Source organism: Muntiacus reevesi, chromosome 10, assembly GCF_963930625.1.
Source record: "Muntiacus reevesi chromosome 10, mMunRee1.1, whole genome shotgun sequence".
In the NCBI taxonomy this organism is placed as follows: domain Eukaryota; kingdom Metazoa; phylum Chordata; class Mammalia; order Artiodactyla; family Cervidae; genus Muntiacus; species Muntiacus reevesi.
The window spans coordinates 49,392,737-49,417,910 of NC_089258.1; the positions used below are offsets into that span (position 1 = coordinate 49,392,737).

Below are 25,174 nucleotides of genomic sequence, written 5' to 3' on the forward strand. Positions count from 1 at the left end.
AATTTCAAAAGAGAGGAAGAAAGGAAACCAGGAAAAAGTTTCTCACCCCCACCTCCAAAAAAGATCTAGATATGAGGCGCTGAATGTATTGATTAACTAGATGTGGGATGGGGGGTGGGGAATTCTTTCAAAATGTTCACATATTTTGAATCATCATAATGTCGGTATCATGTGTATGCTTAGTCACTCAGTCATGTCCGACTCTTTGTGACCCTTTAGACTATAGCCCATCTGACTCCTCTATCCATGGGATTCTTCAGACAAGAATACTGGAGTGGGTTGCCATTCCTTTCTCCAGGGGATCTTCCCAACCCAGGGATGGAAACTGGGTCTCCTGCATTGCAGACAGACTCTTTACCATCTGAACCACATCATGATCTTACAACTTTATATGTCAACTATACCTCAAATTTAAAAATGAAAAAGTCCAAAAAAATTTTTTAAAAGGACACAGTCAGACTAAAAAGAAAGAAAATGAGAAGAGAAGAAAGTAACCAAAAGGAAGGGAGGGAGGTTTTTAAGAACCAGGAACCAAGACAGGAACAATGAGACAAGATTTGGGGAATGAAGCTGTGGCACATATACACAATGGAATATTACTCAGCCATTAAAAAGAACATATTTGAATCAGTTCTAATGAGGTGGATGAAACTGGAGCCTATTATACAGAGTGAAGTAAGTTAGAAAGAAAAACACCAATACCATATATTAATGCATATGTGGAATTTAGAAAGATGGTCATGATAACCCTATATGTGAGACAGCAAAAGAGACACAGATGTATAGAAAAGTCTTTTGGACTCTGTGGGAGAAGGCGAGGGTGGGATGATTTGAGAGAATAGCATTGAAACATGTATATTATCATATGTGAAACAGATCGCCAGTCCAGGTTGGATGCAAGAGACAGGGTGCTCAGGGCTGGTGCACTGGGACGACCCTGAGGGATGGGAAGGGGAGAGAGGTGGGAGGGGGGCTCAGGATGGGGAACACATGTATACCTATGGCTGATTCATGTCCATGTATGGTAAAAACCACTACAGTATTGTAAAGTTATTAGCATCTAATTAAAATAAATAAATTTTTAAAAATAAGGAGAAATATAAAATAATAGACATAGCAGCTGAAAGTTAAATGGGATCCTCTTGGAAACAGTGAGTTCACTAACATTAGAAGTGTTCAAAAAAGGCAGGATTTAACCATCACATAAAGTATTTTATTACATGAACTTGAAGATCCCTTTAAGTCTGGAGATTTTTTTGACTATTAATAACAAAGCTAGAAAACAGTTGTTTTTATTTTTTTTTCTTTTTTTTTTTCTTCATAAAAAATTAATTTATTTTTTAATTGAAGGATAATTGCTGTACAGAATTTTGTTGTAAACTGTCAAACCCCAACATGAATCAACCATAAATATACACGTATCCCCTCCCATCTCACTCCTCTAGGGTGATACAGAGCCCCTGTTTGAGTTTCCTGAGCCACACAGCAAATTCCCGTTGTCTATCTGTCTTACATATGGTAATGTACGTTAGAAAACAGTTGTTTTTAAAAAGTAAACAAACTCCCCTAAAAGCGTGGCTTTGACCATGTCAACTTGGTCATATTTCCTCATATAGAGAGAAGACCCACTCACGGTCCTATGCTTGGCTCATTTGGGTTTTGAGAATAGTTAGTCTGAGATGAGCTATGACTCCCACCTTGAGCTCTTCTCCCCACAGAAAATGAGGGTTGATTCTTATCTGTTATCTCTTTCCCAAAACCTCCAAAGGATGCGTCATTACGGAGCTCTGTGGCCAGGTTTATGGACAGGAGGGGTCTGTGTGTTCTCGTCACGCTCTCCCACAATCACCTGGTGGCGTCAGCCTGGCCGGAGAAGGAAATTTCCTGGTCAGGAAACTCCCTTGGGTGCGGAAGGGGGTTCTCAGAGCTGGAAACACTCAGAAGGAGACTTCTGACATGGAGAGACCCAGAGACCATGGCGATGTCCTCCAGAGCAGAGAAAGAGAGACCACTCGGAGGGAAAACACACACACAGGGAGACAGAGAGAGAGAGAAGGAGGGAGGAACCAGGCCATGACAGATACAAGAACACAGAGACAGAAGAATAGAGGCAGAGAGAAACAAGACCAAGACACACAGGGGAGGTGAACGAGATTTGGGAACACGTTATGGTTTCCTGTCTTGAGTGAAAAGGTGCAGTCTTGCAGGGGCTCTGCAAGCTGGTATCTGGAGCTTCCACACTTCCCCAGGGAAGAGGCAGAACTCAAAAGGGTCCCTGAAGTGAGACTTAAACAGAAACTTCAGGCAGCTGAGCAAGACAGCCTGTGATACTGAGCATCACTGTCTCTAATAAAATCCAGTTCCGAAGAAGCTAGAGAACCCACCACCATTGTTCAGTTGCCTAGTCGTGTCTGACTCATTGTGACCCCGTGGACTGCAGCACGCCAGGATTCCCTGTCTTTCACCATCTCCTGGAGTTTGCTCAATCTCATGTCCATTGAGTCAGGGATACTGTTTAACTATCTCATTCTCTGTTGCCCTAGAGGCAAATGTGACCCTTTGGAAAGCAGTGCATCCTGCCCTAGAGACCCCGGAGGTTTTTTGTTCAGTGAGCCATCATAGTCACAACGATATAGGACAGGCTGGTGACTCAAAACACCAATCTCCAGGAGAATAAAGTCCAGGCCATTATCAGTTATTTTTCCTAAAATGTGCATTGTGCTTGAAAACATCTAGAGATTTCGTTGGTTTTCCCCCCCAATTTTTGTAGGTTGTCATCCAGTAGACAAATTCCTTAGCTGGGCATGCAGGTCTGAACAGGTGTTGTAAGCTGTGAATATGTGTACATAACCAGAGAGCTAAACCCAAGATTTGGCCCTGGGCCAGAGTGCTTCCAAAAACAGACATGTCTTGTGAAATGCTTATTGCCAAACGCAAAAACACCCTCAAAACAAAACACATTTTAAGACAGTAATTTAAACAGGTACATGTATACATATATTATATAGACTGTATTTTTCATGAACTGATCCCTAGTGCTCAAAAGAAGAAGATACACGCAAACTGCACAGATAAATAGAAACATGTGCCCATGACTATCAAGTAGAGTGGTGAAAAGGAAGGAAGGAGAAGGAGAAAGAATGGGAAAGAAGAGAGAACAGAAACTCTCTTTTCACAGAGATTGTTAGAGGATAAATGACATCCTTTAAGAGGAATGGTAAGGACCTGCCAGAAGTGGCAAAGGGGGAAGTTTTTCAGGCTCTGATGTATCAGGAGCAGAGGGAATATAAGACACACGCAGGTTTCACCTGAGCTAGAGTGAGTTCTGTCATTCTGTGTGTGTGTTTGTGTGTGTATGTGTCTCCCTGTAAAGGCTGTGGGAGAGAGGAGAGGTCTTCTAGATCTGTGGTGGGGAGAGAGAACGTAGGAAAGGCACTGACCAGATGCACAACCTGCCGAGTCTCCCTGAGGTCTGGGCAGCAGGACCCAGCTATCATGACACAGCTGGGTTTCACAAAGGGTAGACTGAGGCATTATATGGGCAATGTCCTGGCCTCAGACATAAGCAGAAGGTTAAGAGAACACCTTTGCTGTGTTTCAGGGGAGCTCTCAAAGCAAGACGGAATATAATTTAAGCAGCTTCCTAAAGCCCTTCAGAGCCAGGTATTATGACTAAGTGAGACAGGTCAGTGAAAAATGACTCATGAGGGTCCCACCCTACTCTGGGGGTCCCATTCTGTATAAAGGGGGAGAGATCTTTGGATACTCCTTGAAGTTACAGTATGAAAATATGACCTAAATCATTGAATTTTCCTGAAAAATGCCAGAAATCTGGGTTCTTCTGCAGAATCTTTAGTCCTTTAAATGCTCATAATTATATCACAATAAGCTAGTATGCTGTGTTTTACCCATGGGTTGCCAATGCACAACTCTGGCTCAGAGGCAGAAATCCGTTTGACTCAATTAAATGAACTATGAAGATTTAAACCTATAATAACCTCAGAAATGCATGATTCCTGTTTCTTCGGCAGGCAGAGAGGAAATGGAAGGCCCACACTGGGTCAGCAGCTAGCCTAAATTCACACAGTAAATTTGTCAAAAACCTTGAGACCGAAAAGCTCGTCTCCAGATCCCATAGAGCATTGTTTGTAGAATGCCTCACCATAGTAATTAACCATCGCTGCGTAACAAATGACCTCAAAATTTAATGGCTGAAAGCAGCAAATGGGATCTCACAATTTCTGTGCATTGTGAAAACCATCGCAGCTAAGCTAAGGTACTTCTCAATCAAAGCATTCATGGAGTTCCAGTTCGGCCATCAGCCAACTTGTGGTTCCATTAGAAAGCTCTCATCTCTAAGCTCACTCTGGGAGTTGTTGGCAGGAGCTGGTGTGTCCCAGGCTGTCAGACTAAGAGTCAGTTCCCACTGGATGTCCCCACGAAAAACCGTCTTCAGCTCCTGGCTACATGGGCCTCTCAGGACAACTCCAAACATGGCACCTGGTTTCCCTCAATGGCAGCAAGTAAGAGAGCAAGTGGGCACCCAAAACTGAGCCCACTCTCCTCTTATCTCGGGAGTGGCATCCATCACTTTTGTTTGTTAGAAGTGAGTCAGTGAGGCCAGGCCACAGGCAACAAATGGGGGTTACACAGCTTTAGAAGGGTAGGTGTCTCCAGAGGCCACCTACATACTCATCTCACAAATACATTGCAGGAGCCAGCCCACTGGCTAAACCCAGCTGCTAACTGTTTTCATAAATAAAGTTTTATGAAACAAAGCCATGCCCATGTATTTATATATTGTTTATGACTGCTTTTGCACTTTACCTGCAGCATTGAGTGGTTGCAACAAAAAGCATATGACCAGCAAAGCCTAAAATTACGTGTTGTCCAGGCTTTTACAGAAAAAGTTTTCTGGGTTTCTTTTTAAAAAAAAAAATTTGTCCATGCCACACGGTATGTGGGATCTCCATTCCTCAACCAGGGACTGAACCCATACAATCTGCAATGGAAGCACAGAGTCTTAATCACTGAACCACCAGCAAATTCCCAGTTTTCTGATTTCTGATGTATGCAATCATAAGATATTTTTGAAAATATGGAATATCGAGATGGAGATGCCAAATTCATCATTTGATTAAATTTCTCATGGGGCTCTGGCATTATGAATGTCACAGTGGTACTTCTATTTGTGTGCTGGCGTGCTGAGTCACTTCAGTCGTGTCGACCCCACGGACTGTAGCCTCCCAGGCTTCACTGTCTGGGATTCTCCAGGGAAGAATACTGGAGTGGGTTGCCATGCCCTCCTCAAGAGATCTTCCCAACCTAGGAATTGAACCTGCATCTCTTACAGCTCTTGTGTCGGCAGTTTCTTTACCACTAGCGCCACCTGGAAAGCCCAATACTTCCATAAGAGAGTTAAATGGGAAATCTCAAAACAGCTCTATGGTTTGGGTCGAGTGGATGAGGTTTAACTTCAGTTCCCCAGGTCCTTCTCTGCTCATTTTCCACCACATACGGTCATTCACCCTTCCATTGGGAAATCCTACTCACAAAACCTTTGACAAAAAGATGGATACAAAAAGCATAGTTGTAATGACCTCAAGTAGTAAAATACATATTTAGCACTCTCTGTGACCCTAATGGGGCTTCCCAGGTGGCTCAGTGGGTAAAGGATCCACCTGCAATGTAGGAGATGCAGGAGTTCAGTTCAGTTCAGTCACTCAGTCATGCCCGACTCTCTGTGACCCCACGAACTGCAGCACACCAGGCCTCCCTGTCCATCACCAACTCCCGGAGTCCACCCAAACCCATATCCATTGAGTTGGTGATGCCATCCAACCATCTCATCCTCTGTTGTCCCCTTCTCCTCCTGCCCTCAATCTTTCCCAGCATCAGGGTCTTTTCAAATGAGTCAGCTCTTCGCATCAGGTGCCCAAAGTATTGGAGTTTCAGCTTCAGCATCAGTCCTTCCAATGAACCCCCAGGACTGATCTCCTTTAGGATGAATTGGTTGGAACTCCTTGCAATCCAAGGGACTCTCAAGAGTCTTCTCCAACACCACAGTTCAAAAGTATCAATTCTTCTGCGCTCAGCTTTCTTCATAGTCCAAATCTCACATCCATACATGACCACTGGAAAAACCATAGCCTTGACTAGATGGACCTTTGTTGACAAAGTTAGGTCTCTGCTTTTTAATATGCTGTCTAGGTTGGTCATAATTTTCCTTCTAAGGAGCAAGTGTCTTTTAATTTCATGACTGCAATCACCATCTGCAGTGATTTTGAAGCCCAGAAAAATAAAGTCTGACACTGTTTCCACTGTTTCCCCATCTATTTGCCATGCAGTGATGGGACCAGATGCCATGATCTTAGTTCTCTGAATATTGAGCTTTAAGCCAATTTTTTCACTCTTCTCTTTCATTTTCATCAAGAGGCCCTTTAGTTCTTCTTCACTTTCTGCCATAAGGCTGGTGTTATCTGCATATCTGAGGTTATTGATATTTCTCCCGGCAGTCTTGACTCCAGCTTGTACTTCCTCCAGCCTAGCGTTTCTCGTGGTGTATTCTGCATATATCTTCAATAAGCAGGGTGACAATATATAGCCTTGATGTACTCCTTTTCCTATTTGGAGCCAGTCTGTTGTTCCATGTCCAGTTCTAACTGTTGCTTCCTGACCTGCATACAGATTTCTCAAGAGGCAGGTCAGGTGGTCTGGTATTCCCATCTCTTTCAGAATTTTCCACAGTTTATTGTGATCTACACAATCGAAGGCTTTGGCATAGTCAATAAAGCAGAAATAGATGTTTTTCTGGAACTCTCTTGCTTTTTCAATGATCCAGTGGATGTTGGCAATTTGATCTCTGGTTCCTCTGCCTTTTCTAAAACCAGCTTGAACATCTGGTAATTCACAGTTCACGTATTGTTGAAGCCTGGCTTGGAGAATTTTGAGCATTACTTTACTAGGGTGTGAGATAAGTGCAATTGTGCAGTAGTTTGAGCATTCTTTGGGATTGCCTTTCTTTGGGATTGGAATGAAAATTGACCTTTTTTCAGTTCCCCAGATCCTTCTCTGCAGGAGACTTGGGTTCAATTCCTGGGTAGCGAAGATCCCCCAGAGAAGGAAATGACAACTCACTCCAGTATTCTGGAGAATCCTATTGACAGAGGAGCCTGGAAGGTTCCAGTCTATGGGCTTACAAAAAAGTCAAACCTGACTGGGCATGCATGCCCATGACCCTAATGGGCCTGAACTCCAAACTTGAATTTTACCAGCTTACTTCATTTTTCTCAACCTCAATTTCCTTATTCTTAAAATCCAGATTGTAACACTGACTTCACAAATGAAGTGCATTTTTTTGGGGGGGGGGTCACAAAAAGTGCATTATAGCAAGAATTACAGTGCTAAGTACGTAACAGTTCAGTAGGTGCCAGTCATTATGTGTAAAGTCTTAGATGGTTTCCCATAGCTTATTTTAGCAACAGCCGACAGGTTCATTTCAAGTTTCAGTTTTTATATACTAGTGGCAAAAACCCTATGTTTTCACAAGTTTTCCCTGAGGTTTCCTCTTTTCCTCCCTGCAGTCCCTACCCATTAATGAGTTTACTACATGTCTTTTTACTAAGGACCACCTGTACCCCAAAATTCCTGCTCGAGGAAGCAGCCAGCAGACTGGGTAGGCTAGTGGCAAGAGTTGCTGTCAGGTAAGTTTTCACTGCGGCTGAGGGTGAAATACAAAGAATCGGATTAAAGTATAAAAGTATCAACAGAAAGTAAAGCTTCCTGCACACTTCATTCTACTTGGAATGAAAACATTGCTGTCAGATGGGTAGGAGGAAATCTTTGAGGAGACTTACATGAATGTTTGAGGTATTATCCTCGATTTTGCCCTCAGGAGTCAGGAGAGTAGACCCACCTTGTTGGGTGTGATTTTAGACTCTGGAAAAATGCACACTACTCCCCATCACTACTAAGCCTTCAGATTCCTGAACAAGTTGGAGCCTGTTAAAAGGTGTCACATCTCTAGCCTGGCTCTCTCTCCAGAGCGTGTTTTCCTTCACGCCCACCGGGAGTCACCAGCTTGATTATCTCTGCATGTTGATGACAATTCCATTTACCTGTCCCCTGTGCAGAACACTGGTGGTCTCCCGAGTCTGCTTTGTCTCACTCCTAATTCCTTCTCGCATGCTCAGTCCTACCAACTTCGTATTCTACCTCTTAGGTGCTTCTCGCTCTCAAGTCTGTCTCTTTATCCCATTGCTTTTGGGGGTAACTAAACAGTCCTCAGTTCAGCTCTTAGTTTCCTGACCTTTAGCCTCATAATCCTCTAACCTGTATTATATTTGCTGTAAATTTTGTTTGCTAAAATGTAAATTTGTTCGGATTGTTTTCCTTTGTAAATCCTTTGTTGACTTTGCATTACCTGCTGATAATCTCTATTTCCTAACTCTTCTGGTATTATTTCTCCTTTGTAATAGTTTTTTTCCCTAAGTTTCTTAGTTGAAAATACCTCAAATTATTCCAAGGATGAAAGCAATGTAGGACATGAGTACTTTCTCATTAACACAAGGACACAAATAAAAAGGCACTATTAAAGCTGATAAGAAAGGTCCACAAATAGTGATAGGATATGACATTTACTAAGGAGTTAGGCAGTAGCTCCAAGTGTGTTACAAAATATGCCCTGCATGAATGCAAAGTAAGGAGCAAGCACTTTCAGCCAGGGTGGCCAGCATCAGGAAGAGTTGGCATTTAGTCTGGGTTTTGTATTAATACATTATGCAAACACGTGTGGGATGAATTGACTGGACACACAGATTGCATTTGAATAATTGGGAAAAGAGAAGAATCAGAAAGATTTTAATTTCCGCCTTCTATTGCCAAGCAATTGAAAAGCCAAGATGATGGAAGATTACATGCTGAGGTGATGATAGGGTCCCTGGAGGCAGTGCTCTTTAAAAAGATGTAAAGATCAGAAAATTGAGAGAGTGGTCCAGAGTAGTGATAAAGATGGAAGCCATCTGTATAGAGACATGGATAATCCACATCCCAGGGATTATGTGCAGCAATAAGAGGACCAGAAGTAAAACTTTAATATTCAATATATAAAGATGATGGGGTACCTTATCTATCCTCTCTATGTTGTGGCTTCTTCATATATGAAATGCAGAAAGTTATATTAACCTTATTGAATTATTGCACGATTCACATGAAATAAATGCATATAAACTTCTAGGCAGAGTATCTGGGACAAAAAATGTCTGTGCTCAACAAATATCAGCTATCATGATGGTGATCATCATTATTATCATCATTATGATAATGTTAAATTCTTGAAGATACTCTCTTTTAGGGGCTTGAAAGTGAAAGTGAAAGTGTTAGTCGCTCAGTTGTGTCCAACTCTTTGTGACCCCAAGGACTGTAGCCCACCAGGCTGCTCTGTCCATGGAATTCTCCAGGCAAGAATAGTGGAGTTGGTTGCCATTTCCTTCTTCAGGGGTTCTTCCCAACCCAGGGAATCTACCCAGGTCTCCTGTATTACAGGTAGAATCTTTATGGTCTGAGCCACCAGGGAAGCCCTTTGAGGCTTAGAGAACAGAAAAAAGAAAAGTCCCATAATGAATCAAAAACAACCATCAAAAGAGAGCAGATATGAAAAGTGTATGTCTTTTATCTTTTAAGTCATCATGCCCCAAGGTCCTAATATAGATTAACCATCCACAAAGTTTTCTGGATGTTGAGTTGAAGTAGATGGACAGGTTTCAAAACTGAACATAGTGCCACAAATCACATATTGAAAAGAAATCAAGTCAAAGGATTACAGACAAAGAAACCGTTGGTTTGGCGATGTCAAGGTCATTTTTGAACTTGGAAAGGGTGCCTTTGACGAATTTCTTGAAACAGATGCCAGAAAGCAATAAATTTAGGACCAATAGGTTGAGGGAATATGTAGTGGTATAGACCACTCTTAGGAAGTTTGATAATGGAGACAAAATAAGCTTCTGCCTCTTCTGTCCTGAGAGGTTCTCTCCCCTATGCAATGGCTCTCATTTTTTCTTCTTGTAATATTCTTAGGCAATTTCAAGTAAGCACAGCTATCACTTGAAGCAAAGTCAGTTAGGGTAATTTGATAGAATTTGGACTTGTGGCTCAAGTAGCACCTAGAGGAGCTCTCTATGCAGAGTTAATGCAGACTATGGACGTGGACTCACTTTGTTAGTTTATTTGCCCTTTCTCAAAGCTAACAAGTATCTCTGTGTCTGCTGAACCCAGGAGTAAAATCCTGAAGACTTTATCAAATCAAGGCAGTGGTGAGGAATCAGTGGATCTGGCTAGCTTACAGTGGTCCACGTTCAGAGGAGTAGGGGATAGCTGTATGAAGGTCAGGCATGGTGGGTGTGGAGGTAGACGTTGGTGACCTCAGCATGTTAGATAAGTTATGTCTTAGATCTACGTCATCATGAATTCTTGTCATGGTCCCCTTGTCTTCCGAATCAAGGCAGGCTTGTCCCCATGCTGTCCACCTGCCCACGTTAGACTATTGACTGTTCCCTGACTTGCTCTGTTTCCACACCATGTGCCCTGGCTCCTGAGGAGAGCAGTGTGCCTCTGATTCTGCTCAGCCTCATCAACCAGATCACGAGTCCATGACTCACGGTGATCCAGGCATCCCTCACTCCCACACTTGTTTTTTCTTTTTACTTCCTCCCTTCACCTTCTATTGATATTTCCTTTTATTTTGATACAGTGGATGAAGCGAAATGTCAAATAAAATGTTCACAGTTCAAGAGTATTTTCAGAAATCTTAGAGGGTCAGCAATGTTTACTCATGCCTGGAATATGCAAGAATGCCAAGAATACTTGCTGTCTGAAGATGATATAAAATACTGGTCCACACCCAGGGGGTTTGGTGGAGACTAACAGCTCAGTCAGGTAGTGTGAGATATAGCCTGTTCTCGCTGGGTCCACTTCCTCATGTTGAACTGTAGTTCTCTGGTGTGAATTTGAAGGGAAGACAATATCTTTTAAAGCAGTTCAGATCCTTTGGGAGATAGGCAGATATATTAATGCATAAAGCAGGGGGATGGGACAAAGTGCTAAGCTGATTTTTCAACCTTCACGGAGGCCAAACTACTAACAAAACTAAATACCTCCATAAAGAGCCCCAGACTGAGCACCTACAATTTGCCACTCCCCCAGAAGTAAAAGGTGTCTATGTTTCCTTGCATTCTCAATCGTGTCCAACTCTTTTGTGACCTGGACTGTAGCCCGCCAGGCTCCTCTGTCCATGGGATTTCCCAGGCAAGAATACTGGAGTGGGTTGCCATTACCTTCAGTGGGAAATCTTCTTGACCCAGGGATTGAACCTGAGTCTCTTACATCTCCTGCACTGGCAGGCAGATTCTTTACCACTGTACCGCCTGAGAAGCCCAAAAGGCAGTCTATGGTTACATAGTTAAGGAAAGGCTTTATTTCTCCTGTTTTCTTCATTAGATTCTTTTGGAGAAAATTAATTAAGCTAAAATAACAGTGATAAATTGAAATTCTAGAAACTGCCTCACATACACACCTATAACAGAAAGCACACAATTCTGACATGCTTTAACAAAGGACCACAATAAGTTGGTAGCAACTGGCAACTCCATGTCATTGTCTCAAAGCTCCCACTGGATGCTGAATCTTAAGATTCTGATAAAGTAGATAGGAGGGAGAGTGTAGCCAAGTGTCATTCTAGCTGGAGACAACACAGTATCGCCACCACAAGGGGAAGAATGAATAGAACGTCAATATTGCTATGATTTAGAGCATGACTTTGATCCAGCTCTTAGCAACTCTATGGACTGTAGCCCATCAGGCTCCTCTGTCCATGGGATTCTCCAGGTAAGAATACTGGTGTGCATAGCCATTTCCTTCTCCAGGGGATCTTCCTGACCCAGGGATCAAACCTGGGTCTCTCGAATTGCAGGCAGATTCTTCACCATCTGAGCCACCAGGGAAGCCCTGCGGTCTTAGAAGACAGTCAAAATTCAACAACTGAAGAAAATATGATAAGTTGAAATAAATGTAAGGACCTCAAAAGGGAGGAGTTTACTATAGACAATTGGTTATAGAGGTGATCGGAGAGCTGAAAAATCAAATAAATGTATGGGGAGTCACCTCATAATTTGCAACAGCAGGGAAGTCACTGGTGGTCCAGGGCTTAGGACTCTGAGCTCTCACTTCCCCGGGGCCTGATTCAGGAACCAATATCCCACAGCCACATGGTGCGGCCAAAAAATTTTTTTGCAATAGCATAAAGACACTATTATCCCTGGGACCAGAGGGACAGAGTGAGAAAGGAGGTAACCTTCCCAGAGCCTGGGACAGGGAGCACCTGACAGAAGCTGGGGTCCTGGTGAACCTGCCTGATGAAAGCCAGGCCCTCGGATGAAGCAGCATTCTGGCCAAAACTGGAAGCACAGAGGAGATGCCTTCAGAAGCTCAGGAAGATGATTACCTTGGCTTCTTACCAGTTCCTGCCTTCTCATTTTCTACCGGTGTCTTCTCCCTTTGGCAAATCTACATGGTGCCTAGAGGCAGGAAAGCGTGGGAAATGCATGTAGTTCCCTACAACACTGCCATTAACTAGCTGGGTGGCCCAGGGAAAGTCACTCAACCTCTCTGAACCTCAGTTTCTTCATCTGCAAAACTGGGTTAATGCTTATCCTTGCTGACAAATAGCAGTGGTCATGACCATTTTAAATGGCTGCAGAGGAGAGTGACTGAGTCCCACTTAGACTGTATTAAGATAAAGAAGGGAAGTCCTAGCTCCCTTGTGAGGAGCCCATGCCACAGTCTTTAAGCTGTCTTACTATTGCTCACCAGCCCTCACTGGTCATTCCTCCCCAGGGCCACATGGGTGATCCACGGGCTACATGGTAATTTGCAGTTTACAAGCCAATTTCATATCATTAACTCATAGGACTTTCCCTGTGGATTAAACAGAATATTTATTACTCTTTGTACTTTATTGTTGAGGTACAGATGGTCAAAGAGTTTATGAAACTTATTCAAGTAAACCCAGATAATAAACGATAGCACTGAGAATTACATGGTATTGCCTTTGGGCCCCAAACTTTTTAAGTTAAACTTTTAATCTTGTATTGGAATATAGTCGATTAACCATGCTGTGATAATTTCAGGTGGACAGCAAAGGGACTCAGTCATACATACACAGGTATTCATTCTCCCCCAAACTCCCCTCCCATCCATATGTTATGTTATGCTACATAACATATAGCGGAGTTCCCCGTGATATACAGTAGAACCTTCTTGGTTATCCATTTTATATACAGCAGTGTGTACATGTCCATCCCAAACTCCCCCACCGCCCTCCCCCATCCTTCCCCCTGGCAACCACATGTTTGTTCTTTAAGTCTGTGAGTCTGTCTCTGTTGGACCAGAAACTTTGATCAACCAAATCTCTGCTCCAGATTTCAAAAACAGAGTTAAAAACAAAAAAAGGATTAGAGGAGATTAGGAGAAGTCTGATCTGAGAGAAAATAAGTCTCTCCTCTCTCAACCTAATCAACACCAAATTTTTAAAAATGCTGGCTCAGAGTCACCAGGAAAAAACCCAGCAGGTCCTGCAGGAGGGTTGGGAGGGTCTGCATCTCTGAGCCCAGAGACTCAAGCCCCTGGGCCTGGGGCATGGCCCCAGTTCTTGTCAATGTCAGACTTATAGGTATATATTAATTATTCAACAGTAAATGTGCACCTATTAATTGAGAGGCCAGAAGTATTTGTGACGCATAAAATGATACAATAAGACAAAAAGGAGGCAAACCAGAGTTAGCAGTGGTTCCCCAGGGTAGAGAAGTGAACAGTCTCACTCTTCTGATGTGTGAATATTCCACCACAAAAAGTTCCACCCAACTTTTAGAAACATCTTAATATACAGAAATGTTCCTCAAAATTCATTCTGTGAGTGGGGCAGGTACCATAGCCATAGCCCACTCCCCAGCACCCAGCTTCCAAATTAGCTGACAAGAAAACGTGGCTTCCACTCTCAGAGAACCTCTGATTAAACAGTTGTGTTGCTATAGAAAGGTCTCCTGTCTTTGAAGGGACAGGTTAGACTCAGGGTTCACGTGGAGGTCTGGTCTCCAAGAAAAGTATGTCATCGCAGGTAACTGGAGCTCTGATGATGCCAGCCCTGAGCCTGGGCTGAGAGCTGGTTCTAATTCTCTATAACACCCCAGCCACCCTCTCTTTTATCTCACGAGAGACCAGGTATGAGTGCCCGCCAGTGCCACACTTAGCTCCTTCCATATTTAAACGTGTCTGCCTTTGGGACTGCAAATTGGTGCAGCCACCATAGAAAATGGGATGGAGGTTTCTCAAAAAACTAAAAGTAGAAATGCCATATGACCCATCTGGGTATATATTCAAAAAACTAAAAATACTAATTGAGAAGATACATGCACCCAGTGTTTGTTATAGTATTATTTACAGTAGCCAAGACATGGAAGCAGCCTCCCTGTCCATGAATAGACAAGGAAGATGTGGCATTTGTACACAATGGAATACTACTCAGTCATAAAAAATAACAGAGCTTTGCCGTTTTCGGCAACTTGAATGGACTGGAGGATATTATGCTCAGTGAGATAAGTCAGACAGAGAAAGACAAATGACCTGTGAAGCTGGGTATGTGTGGAATATAAAAAATGTAACAAACTATCAAACATAACCAAAAAAAAAAGAAGACTCACAGATATAAGGAACAAACTAGTGGCTACCATTGTGGGGAGGAAGGAGCAGAGGGCAACATTCGGGTAGCAGAGTAAGAGCTACAAACTGTTATGTATAAAATAAGCTACAAAGAAATATAGTACAACATATGGGGAATCTAGCCAATATGTTATAGTTTAAAAAGCATGAATCTCAATATTGTACACCTGTAACATAAAATATTGTACATCAACTGTATTTCATTTAATTAATTAATATAAAAATGCCTACTTTGTCTCATATTCTGAACTGATGAGGAAAGTTAGATTTTAAAGATATGAAGTGCAATTACTCCAAATTTTTCTTAAATCTTTGCTTCAAACTTGCCTTTCAGTATGAATTACATTGCTTCTGCATTTCCATGGTCCTGTGCACCCCTATTACGGCCTTTTGTTAAAATTCACTCTCTATGGTTTAGTTGGCTGTGTGTCAGTCTACATGGGAGTTCCCTGAGAGAAAGATGCAGAACTGGCCCCTCTGCATTTCACCCTTCTATCCCCTCACCTACCCCAAGCCCATGGTACTTTATCTATGGTAAGAGTTCAGAGTTTGCTTACAGAATCCAATATGTACAACAGGAGTCTGAACCCACAGTCCTAGACCCTGGGCTTCACCCCAGAACCCTGGTGGATCTGTTACAACTGCTTTCACACAAAGTAATAGCCAACCACCACCATGGGGACTTCAGCTTCCAAGAAAATAACCTCTTGAGTATAACCCTGTGATCAGAGTCCGTAAATTTAATTAAGACTAATAATTTTTTAAAAGGCAGTTGTCTTCCTAAACATCGAATCTCTATCCAGTGGAAATCCCTGATCCTCAACCTCCTTGAATGTCATGATCCAGCTGGAACTGGGGGCATAAATATATCTTCTAAAGTCTCTGGTTTGTAGAGGGAGTGATATGATACCATCAGTGAGGACACATCAGCCTGGATACCATCAGTGAGGACACATCAGTGAGGACACATCCATCTCTCTCTGATGAGGGAAAATGAGACACCTTCCTGACTCATGAATTTGGTGGTTTTCAGACCGCAGTAAAGTATAAGCTGTGTTTGACCTGAGCACTCCATCACAGGCCAAGGACACAGGGCAGAGTCTCTGGAATGCATCCCACTTTCCCTCCCTTCCCACACTACTTAAAAGCTGATTCCATTTCGGGCGTATCCATGCAGGCTCAGGGCGTGACCCAGCCCCACTTTACACCTAGATTCTGAATACACCAGCCTTAGACTGGACTGATGGGGCTCAGACTCTCCCAGGACTTTAGGATGAAGGCAAAAGCATAGAAGACCACAGTGGACACAGGTGAGCTCCCAGCTACACGCCCCAGGACTGCATCCAGGAGTGGGCAGGTCTTTCCCGTCTCAGACAGTCAGACATGAGCCAGCCCCACACGAGCACCCAGAGCTCAGAGGCATCAGAACAGGCCTGTGCTCACATCAGGCTCTGAGTCTCCCTGAGGTTTGTAATTAACTCCTGGGGGGAATGGGCGTGGTCTGATTTGTAAGGGACCTTGGCATGAAGCTTCAGGAAATACATCATATTGTCATCACAGTAATATTACAGGAATTGCAGCTGATGAATGCTTCTCCCCATGGCTGCGGACCTGGAGCCTTTATAAAGTGAGCGAGCACATTGTCCTGTCCAGTCTCACCTGGGAAGCCAGCCAGCCATGAGGGTCTACTACCTTCTCTTTGCGTTGCTCTTCTTGTTCTTGCTGCCTGTTCCAGGTAAGATGCGCTGGGAAATGAGAGGGCTTAATGGATTGAGAATTTGTCAGTCAGAGTCAGCCCTCTCCATTCATTTGGGAATTTTAGATAAAGTAGATTTATTGTATGGGAACTAGACATTACCAGTTTCTCTCTCTTTTTTTTTCTTTTTTGACAAAGACCATCAAGAAGCTCAAAGGAGGGTCTCCATCCCTTCTGATTCACTCTTAAGAGACTAATCAGCTCACAAACCATCCCTACATGGGAGGATTATTATACCTGTTCATGAGACAGGAAGAAAGTGATGTAAATCTTTAATGCCAACAGGAAAAATGAACTTAATCTGAGGACAGAAGCACAGGTTCCTTTTGACTAGCTTAGCGGTTGGAGGTACAGTCTTTCAGCCTCTTAAGGACCCGGGGGACCATTGTGGCCCCTGCCTCCCAGGTGTCAGTTCACAAAGGGGCTGCCACGGTCACACCACTTTCTCAGCTGAGCTGACCCACAGAATCATTGTTAGTAGCTAGCCCCACCTTCTTTACTCCAGATGGTAAAGAAAAAGGAAAAAGACATAAAAGAACAAAAAATGGCAACAGATAACTTAGAGGGATTCCAAAGCCTTGGACTTGCACCTTGGCCTTCCTAAAACCTTTCGTGTGCTCCGTTTCTTCACCGCAGGCAATGGCAGAATCATAAGCGGGTTACAAAAGTATTATTGCAAAATAAGAAGCGGCCGGTGTGCTCTGATTGGCTGCCTTCCAAAGGAGGAACAGATAGGCCGCTGTTCCCTGAGTGGCCGAAAATGCTGCCGGAAGAAGAAATGAAAAATCCAGCAACACGAGGAGAAAGTAGCATAGTGGGAAAATGCCTCCTTATGGACTCCAGAAGCCAAATCAAATTAAAGACTTTTTACAAAAAATTAGAAGCTTGATTATTTTCATGATTATTTTTTAACATTCTGTTTATTGTGCTAGTTGTTACCAAACAGGCAACTTAGAAAGTGTTAATGACTCCCCTTTAACTAAATAAAGTATAATCCCTAGAGGAAGCCACATGAACGTCTCAACTGAGGTTCCAAAGATGGTCAGATTTTATTCCTCTTTCACAACTTTCACCCCACAATGAGGCTGGACCACTTGTTCTTTCTGAAACACTTCCTTTGCCTTCTGTCACCCATCTGAGCTTCGCAGTCTGTCCATCTGTCATAGCATCTCCCCATCAAATCCATCTCTGAAACTTCAGGGCATCCCTGAGGGTCATCCCAGGTCCTTCTGAGCACTTTCCAGCTCAGAGTCATGGGGACCCTGTCTTCTCCTCGACTTTGCCTTCAGCTTTCCTCTCACTCTTGCCTCTGCTCTAACTGACCTCAGGCCTGGACAAAATCTCTCCTGCAGCTATGTCTCCAAACCCATCTCTCAGGGGCACCTCAAATTCTACCTCCTTCTTAAAAACACATATTTGTTTCCCCAACAAATATGATCTTTCCTTTTAAAAGGGTTCTGATTTGACTGCTCCATCTCTGAGTCCTGCTTAATTTTTACATTCACTACATTTGCATATTTCCAATCTCCATATTTGGTTGCAGGATTTTGAAGGGCACTTCATCACTTAATCACTCCTGGCCCAAGTGTTTTAACAGAAAAGCTACTCAACAAGTGTTTACTCTAATACCATGGACTGGGGCCCACCAGGCTCCTCTGTCCATAACATTCTTCAGGCAAAAATACTGGAGTGGGTTGCCATGTCCTCCCTTATGTGAGCTGAATTAAATTCCAAGGCACTGTAACTATTTAGTGGTCTCTGGAGGTTGATACAAAAATGATTCCAGCAAACCTGGTGGCAGGCCCATCACCCCCAACAAGAGTCCCCAGTCAAGGAACTGAGTTCTCAGGAAGAAAGGGCAAACACTCAAATAAGAACTTGGACCCCCACAATTCAGCATTAAAAAAAAAAAAAAAAAAAGGACATGCTGGGACTGTATGCTGCCCTCCTACAGTACACAACTAAGGAACCAGGCAAAACCTGGGAAACTACTGATTCAGACTCTGGCACAAGCAATGCAGGACCGTAATTGAGGAGAGCAGAAAACAGGTGAGGTGAGGGACTTCCCTGGCGGTCTGGGGCTGGGACTCTGTGCTCCCAACGCTGGAGGCCTGGGTTCACCCCTGGTCAGGGAACTAGATCCCACATGCTGCAACTAGATTTTGCCTGCCATGATTAAGGTCCAAGGCAGCCAAATTAATGAAGTAGCTAATTAAATTTTTTAAATGTCTGTGCTCAACCATTTAAAAAAAAAGAAAAGAAAACAAGTGAAGTGAGACTTATGACATCTCCAGCCTCTACAGATTTCCAGGCCTAAAGCAAGAACAAGAACCCAAACAGACTAACAATTCTTCTGAGTCGAAGACAGAGGGGTCAAAGTTCAGAGAGTGCAGACATCTTTACTTCTGGACAGAAAACCAGTAATGGGCTTCAGGATCAGGGCTGTGTGCCTGTGTGCTAAGTCACTTCAGTTGTGTCTGACTCTTTGCCATTCTGTGGACTGTGGAATTGCTGATAGCATAGGGGAAAACACTGTGCCTTTCATTAAATTCTAAAACTGCTCTGAAAAATGAAGTCTATGATACTAGATGGAATTTTGGTTCAGCCTTATGGGATAAACTGCGATGCTAAGATTCTAGACACTATCTTAAGGAAAGAGATGATCATTTCAGTTAAAAAAAAAAGAAAAAAGACAACAAAAACAAGAATCAGATATCAATTATCTATAAAAAAAAACCCACTTGAGCTATCAAATATAAAGGCAAATGGATTTAAAACGAAAGGATGAAAACAGATATGCTGCTGCTGTTGTTTAGACACCCAATCGTGTCCAACACTCTTGTGACCCCTATGGAATCATCCAGGCAAGATTACTGGAGTGAGTTGTCATGCTCTCCTCCAGGGAATCTCTCCCACCCAGGGATCAAAAACATGTCTCTGCATCTCCTGCATCTCAGGCAGATTCTTCACTGTTGAGACAACAGATATGCTATGGAAACATTAATTTAAAGAAAACACAGGAGGCTATATTGGTTAACTGACAGGCTTCCTGGTGTCTCAGATGGTAAAGAATCTGCCTGCCATGTGGGAGACCTAGGTTCAATTCCTGGTTTGGGAAGATGTCCTGGGGGAGGGTATGGCAACCCACTCCAGTGTTCTTGCCTGGAGAATCCCCATGGACAGAGGAGACTGGCAGGCTACAGTCTATGGGGTCACAAAGGGTCAGACACGACTGAGTGACTAAGCGTGGCACACAGTCAAGTAACTTCTAGGACAAGGACCAGATATAGAGAGGGGTACTTATCCTAATGATAAAATGTTTATTCATCAAGAATACATATGATTACTGAATCAAAATGTACTTAGCAAAGGAAGTTTAAATTCTTAAGGAAATCTGATAGGAATAAGTGGAGAAACAGACAAATTAGCAATTACAATTGGAATTTCCCTGGCAATCCAGTGGTTAAGATCCCTAGCTTTCAACGCAGGGGGCACAAGTTCCGTCAGTGGTTGAGCAAGTAAGATCTCTTATATCATATACAAAATTCAACGCAAGATAGATTAATGGTTTACAAAAACCACACGACTCCTAAAAGAAAGCATAGGAGAAAAATTCTTAGGCATGGGTCTCCACAAGGATGGTTTTGAGCTTGACACCAAAAGCACAAGTCACAAAGACAAAGCTAGACGGTAGGATCCATCAAACTGAGCACTTCTGCACAGCAAAGGAAACAATGAACAACCTGAAAAGACGGGGTTCTTCTAACGCTCCAGGGAGCTCTGAGGCTGGAGGAGATGGCAGCAGTGCTGTGGGCAAGAGAGTGGGGTGAGAGGATGGTCACATCCCAGGTCATGTCCGAGTCTCTGGGATGGCCACCAGGTGTGGGTATGTGACTTCACACAAGCAGGAATTCAAGAGCGAATCACGGTGAAGTGAAAGAAGGTCAATCCAGGGAAGAAACACTCTACACAGAGAGTGTTGGCCATCCTGGAGGGCAAGCGCAGCACCAGGGTATGGGGCTGTCAGTGTTTATAGGGGTGGGTCTATTCATAGGCTAATGAGGGGGAGGAGTACGCCAGCTATTTTGCGGAAAGGGCGGGGATTTCCAGCAACTGGGTCAGCATCCACTTTTAGGCCTTTATGATCAGCCTTGGAACTGTCACAGTGCCTCTGGGTGTGTTACCTAGCTGCCGCATTAAAAAGGGATTAAGAAAAAATATTTACTTCAAGTCTCAGTTGCGGTATGCAGGATGTTCATCTCAGCACACTGGTTTAGCTGCCCCATGGCAAGTGGAGAAGGAAATGGCAACCCACTCCAGTGTTCTTGCCTGGAAAATGCCATGAACGAAGGAGCCTGGTGGGCCAAGGTCCATGGGGTCGCAAAGAGTCGGTTGGACACAACTGAGCGACCTCACTTTCTTTCTTTCATGTGGAATTCTAGTTCCCAGGCCAGGGACTGAACCCACATCCCCTGCGTTGCAAGGCAGATTCTTGCAACTGGACCACCAGGGAAGTCCCCGTCATTCTTTTAGAGGTTGTGCCCGCCCACTTCTGGTCTCATCTGCACCGGATAGCCGGCCTTGGACAGCGCCATGGGAGCTCTCGCCTTACAGGAGAATGCCCTGGCGAAGTTCTCAGGACGCTGTGCTGGCTGCAGGCGGCAGGCAGGACCCTGTGAAGAGAGGCTGATTTTGCTCCAAGTCACACCACTGCCACTTAGCAGGCTGAGGCCTTGGACACACCTTTTTGTTGGATTTGCAGCCAATTTTAATTGACTTTTTAAGTTAGTTTTGCCTGTGGCCTCAGACATGGCTTTCTTGTTCAGGACCATCTTGTATAAAACTTGGGTCATAGCTACCTGGCGGGTTTGTTTAGGGGAACTCAAAGAGATAACCTGAATATAAGTGGCCAGCTACTGAACAAGGTTCATTGCAAAATATAAGTGTGGGACAAGTTCAAAGAAAAAACTACTAAAAGTGTCAGTGGGGGAGCATAGCATTGGACCCAGCCCTAGTCCCCTTCTGAGGACAGGTCCCCACGTGACAGTCAAAAGTCATGGCGCCTGCCCCGTCCACAGGAGAAGGGAACTGGGGACAACGGCCTCTGCCCATTAACACCCAGGGCTCCGTGCTGACAACACCTGTGTTTGTGGACTCATAGATGTGAAGGGCTCTGCTCTTCAAAACCTTATCTGTAGGACTGGAAAACCCCTTCTTGCCTGAGGAAGTGATGTGCTTTCCCGGAAAGACACTGCCTCAATTTCCAACTCACAGGTTAAAGGATTGGGGACACAGCATTTATCTTCCCTTTAAAGAATGAAACCCCGAGTTACCTCTCAGCTCAGACATGAAGCAACCATGATCCACATGGCCTTGTTTGGCTTTGAACCTGTGAAAACTAATAATCCATTTAGACTTTACCTACAATGAACCCTTCCCTCTATCTTATGTTAAGCCATCTCTGGTTTCTGGTGAGCCACCCCGTGGTTTCTTGCGTGTGTGACCTCCTTGCTGAACAACAGGACCCTTATCTGATGGACAGAGATGCCCCTGGGCTTTATCTCCAGATTAAGATAGCTGCAAAGGTGTCATCTTTAGACCTTGCCAAGGAAGAATAAGCCACTGCAATTGTGGAATTCCTGACAAGGGCCATGTCCCACTGGTGAGGAACTGTGGCAAGAAACTCCCTTGAAAGTCACCATGGCACCCTGCCAGCCTTACGGAAACTTCCTTCTATGAAAAATCATGCCCGGTCTTACACATAAAATTGCATCATCAGCTTCCTTAAAAGAAAAAAAAAAAATTTGTGTTGCAAACCATAGATTATTAAAACACACCAATTTTTATTTTGTTTATTTATTTAGGCTGAACCAGGTCGTAGTTGTGGCACGTGGGATCTAGTTCCCTGACCTGCTATGCTTCGGAGTACAGTCTTACCCACTGGACCATCAAGGAAGTCCCGGAAAACAGCATTTTTTAAAATTACATTTAAAAAACACTTTGAATTGGAGTATAGCTGACTAATAATGTTGTGATGGTTTCAGGTGGACAGCAAAGAGACTCAGCCATGCATATACATGGATCCATTCTCCCCCAAACTCCCTTCCCATCCAAGCTGTCACATAACATTAAGCAGAGTTCCCTGAAAAACAGCATTTTCAACGAAGAGCCACCATAGACAACAATTTACTCTCACTCTTTCTCCAGTGTAGTATTATAGCATGCATCTCAATTGACCCTGTAGCATAGATTTTGACTGCAAGGTCCATAAATAAACAGATACATATATATATATCTTATGTATCAGGTCAGTTCATTTCACTTAGTCGTGTCCGACTCTTTGCCACCCCATGAATTGCAGCACGCCAGGCCTCCCTGTTCATCACCAACTCTCCGAGTTCACCCAAACTCATGTCCATCAAGTCGGTGATGCCATCCAGCCATCTCACCCTCTGTCGTCCCCTTCTCCTCCTGCCCCCAATCCCTCCCAGAATCAGGGTCTTTTCCAATGAGTCAACTCTTCGTGTGAGGTGGCCAAAGTATTGGATTTTCAGCTTCAACATCAGTCCTTCCAATGAACACACATGAGTGATCTCCTTTAGGATGGACTGGTTGGATCTGTAGAGATAATTATATATATATATATATATATATATATATAAGTGGATGATGTCTACCTCTCTCAAATACCATGTAGAGCTAAAGCAGAAGGAATCATAATCAAGACAACTTATTTTGGATCAGAAAAATCCTATCCCTGTGTGCAGCCAGGGACTCTGTCTGTTTGAGACAGCCTCCATGGCTTTGCCGAGCCTCAGATGTGAGATGCTGAGCCACAGCGGGGGACCTGAAGAGGACTGAAGCTCTGGGGGCTCCTTCAGGATGGGGTTACCCAGGGGTACCCACATTTCTAAAGGGCTTGGAGTTCTACTCAGAGCTGCTTAGCAAGCTCCATCCTGAGCTTTAGCATTTCTGAAAAGCCAGGTCAGTGTCTCTCCAACACTGAGATGGATGGATGTTACTAAGTGAGGGATGTTACTTAGTGATCGAGCTCCCCCTTAACCCAGTGAAGGGGTCCCCACTGCTGGGCCTTTGTGATACTAGGCTGGGGAGATGCTTCAGTGGCAGTATCATCCTCCCACTCTGTCTCTGATGAAAGGAAACGTAGCACCCATCTGCCCATCATGTGTGCCACTGAGATTTTATGAGACTGATGTGTAATTGTGTTGCAGTGAATTAAGAAAAGGTTTTCTCTCTCTTTTTTCCATTTTGCATCTTTCTCCACTTTAACTGTTCCTAACCTACAATCTGCACTGATAACCAAGTTCCTTCTTATCAGAAGACTAATCTATTATGCAAACAACATCTGGCACCTATTGCCCTCCATTTATGCATGAGCCACATTCTGCATCTATTATCCTTTAAATTATTCTAGCCACATCCTGATACTTAACTTTATCGCATTATAAACCTCCCCTTGTAGTTTAATTTCCCTTCCTTTGCGCTGTTACCTCATGTTGATGCTTAACTTTATGGTACACTCTGTTTGGAAGCCACCCCCTAGTAGTTTGCTTTCCCCCTTCTGTATTACAGGAAGAAAGTGGCCATGAAATCCCCAAAGGACAATGGACCCAACCACCAGGACCAACTGCCAGACCCAAAAACCAGCTACCTGACTCTGGCCTATTGATTGTGTCCAGACAGTGCAAAAAGAGAGCAATTTGGACCCCTACACCTTTTGTGGTGTATGTCCAACCCCTGACTGAGAGTGCCAATTGTATGATGCCCTCGATTCCCAACGGAGGGGAGACAGGCTCCTTGAGGCAAGAGCCTACCGTGTTCTCCCTTCTGCCAGCTTAAGAGTTAAAGCCATCTTTCTGTTTGCTCCAAACTCTGTCTCCACAAGTTTTATTCAGCTCCGGTGGGCAGAGAAAACCAAGATTTTGGCGGCGACTATTGCTGCCAACCCGTAGCAGGTTAGCTGGCTGTGGCGAGAGGGTTGGGACCACTGGGTCTCTTCCCTCAGGGCCCTAGGGGCCAGAAAGGACAAGGCTGTCTCTGCAGATGCTGGGAGTCAGCAAGTCTTGCCCAGGGAGTGAAACTGCCTCTGAACAAGTTAGTCCCTATTTGGGCCTGAAAGAGCCTTTGAGGAAAACAGTGTATGTGTGAGTTGTTTAGTTGTGTCCGAATCTCTGTACTCCACAGACTGCAGCACACCAGGCCCCTCTGTCCATGGGACTCTCCAGGCAAGAACACTGGAGTTGGTTGCCATTTCCTCCCCAAAAGAACTAAAGAAATACAGAAAGTGGAGTCGTACAGTCGTGTCCGACTCTCTATGACCCCATGGACTGTAGCCCACCAGGCTTCTCCATCCTTGGAATTTTCCAGGCAAGAGGACTGGAGTGGGTTGCCATGTGCTTCTGAACAGGAAACCAGTGGGCAGATTCAAAGCCCCGGAGGGGTGGGGGTGGGGCTGGGGAGCGGGTAAGCCAAGGTTAACCAAGAAGTCTGTGCCCCTGCCAGGGGAGACAGGCCCCTGGGCCTTGCCACACCCTTGCCCAACAGCTGAACTGACTTCCAGGGAGAAGCATCTGGTCAAAAGGGCAGCAGGAAAGCTTTTTCTGGGGTTTTCCACAGCCTCATTAGCAT

General features: G+C 44.1%; 1 protein-coding gene across 3 annotated transcripts in view; it reads left to right on the top strand.

Moving 5' to 3' along the window:
- LOC136176660 (beta-defensin 103A-like) overlaps positions 1 to 17,408 on the top strand; it is a 174,784-nt gene extending 157,376 nt beyond the window's left edge. Inside the window, exons 1-3 of one of the 3 annotated variants that reach the window (XM_065947124.1) lie at positions 15,960 to 16,079; positions 16,341 to 16,504; positions 17,162 to 17,408. In XM_065947124.1, the coding sequence (XP_065803196.1) occupies positions 16,447 to 16,504; positions 17,162 to 17,307 (204 nt within the window). In that variant the 5' untranslated portion in view covers positions 15,960 to 16,079; positions 16,341 to 16,446 and the 3' untranslated portion in view covers positions 17,308 to 17,408. Of the gene's footprint in view, positions 1 to 15,959; positions 16,080 to 16,194; positions 16,236 to 16,340; positions 16,505 to 17,161 lie in introns of those variants that run through there. The other 2 variants (XM_065947125.1, XM_065947126.1) reach the window with 2 other exon arrangements.
- The last annotated feature ends 7,766 nt before the right edge of the window (positions 17,409 to 25,174 follow it).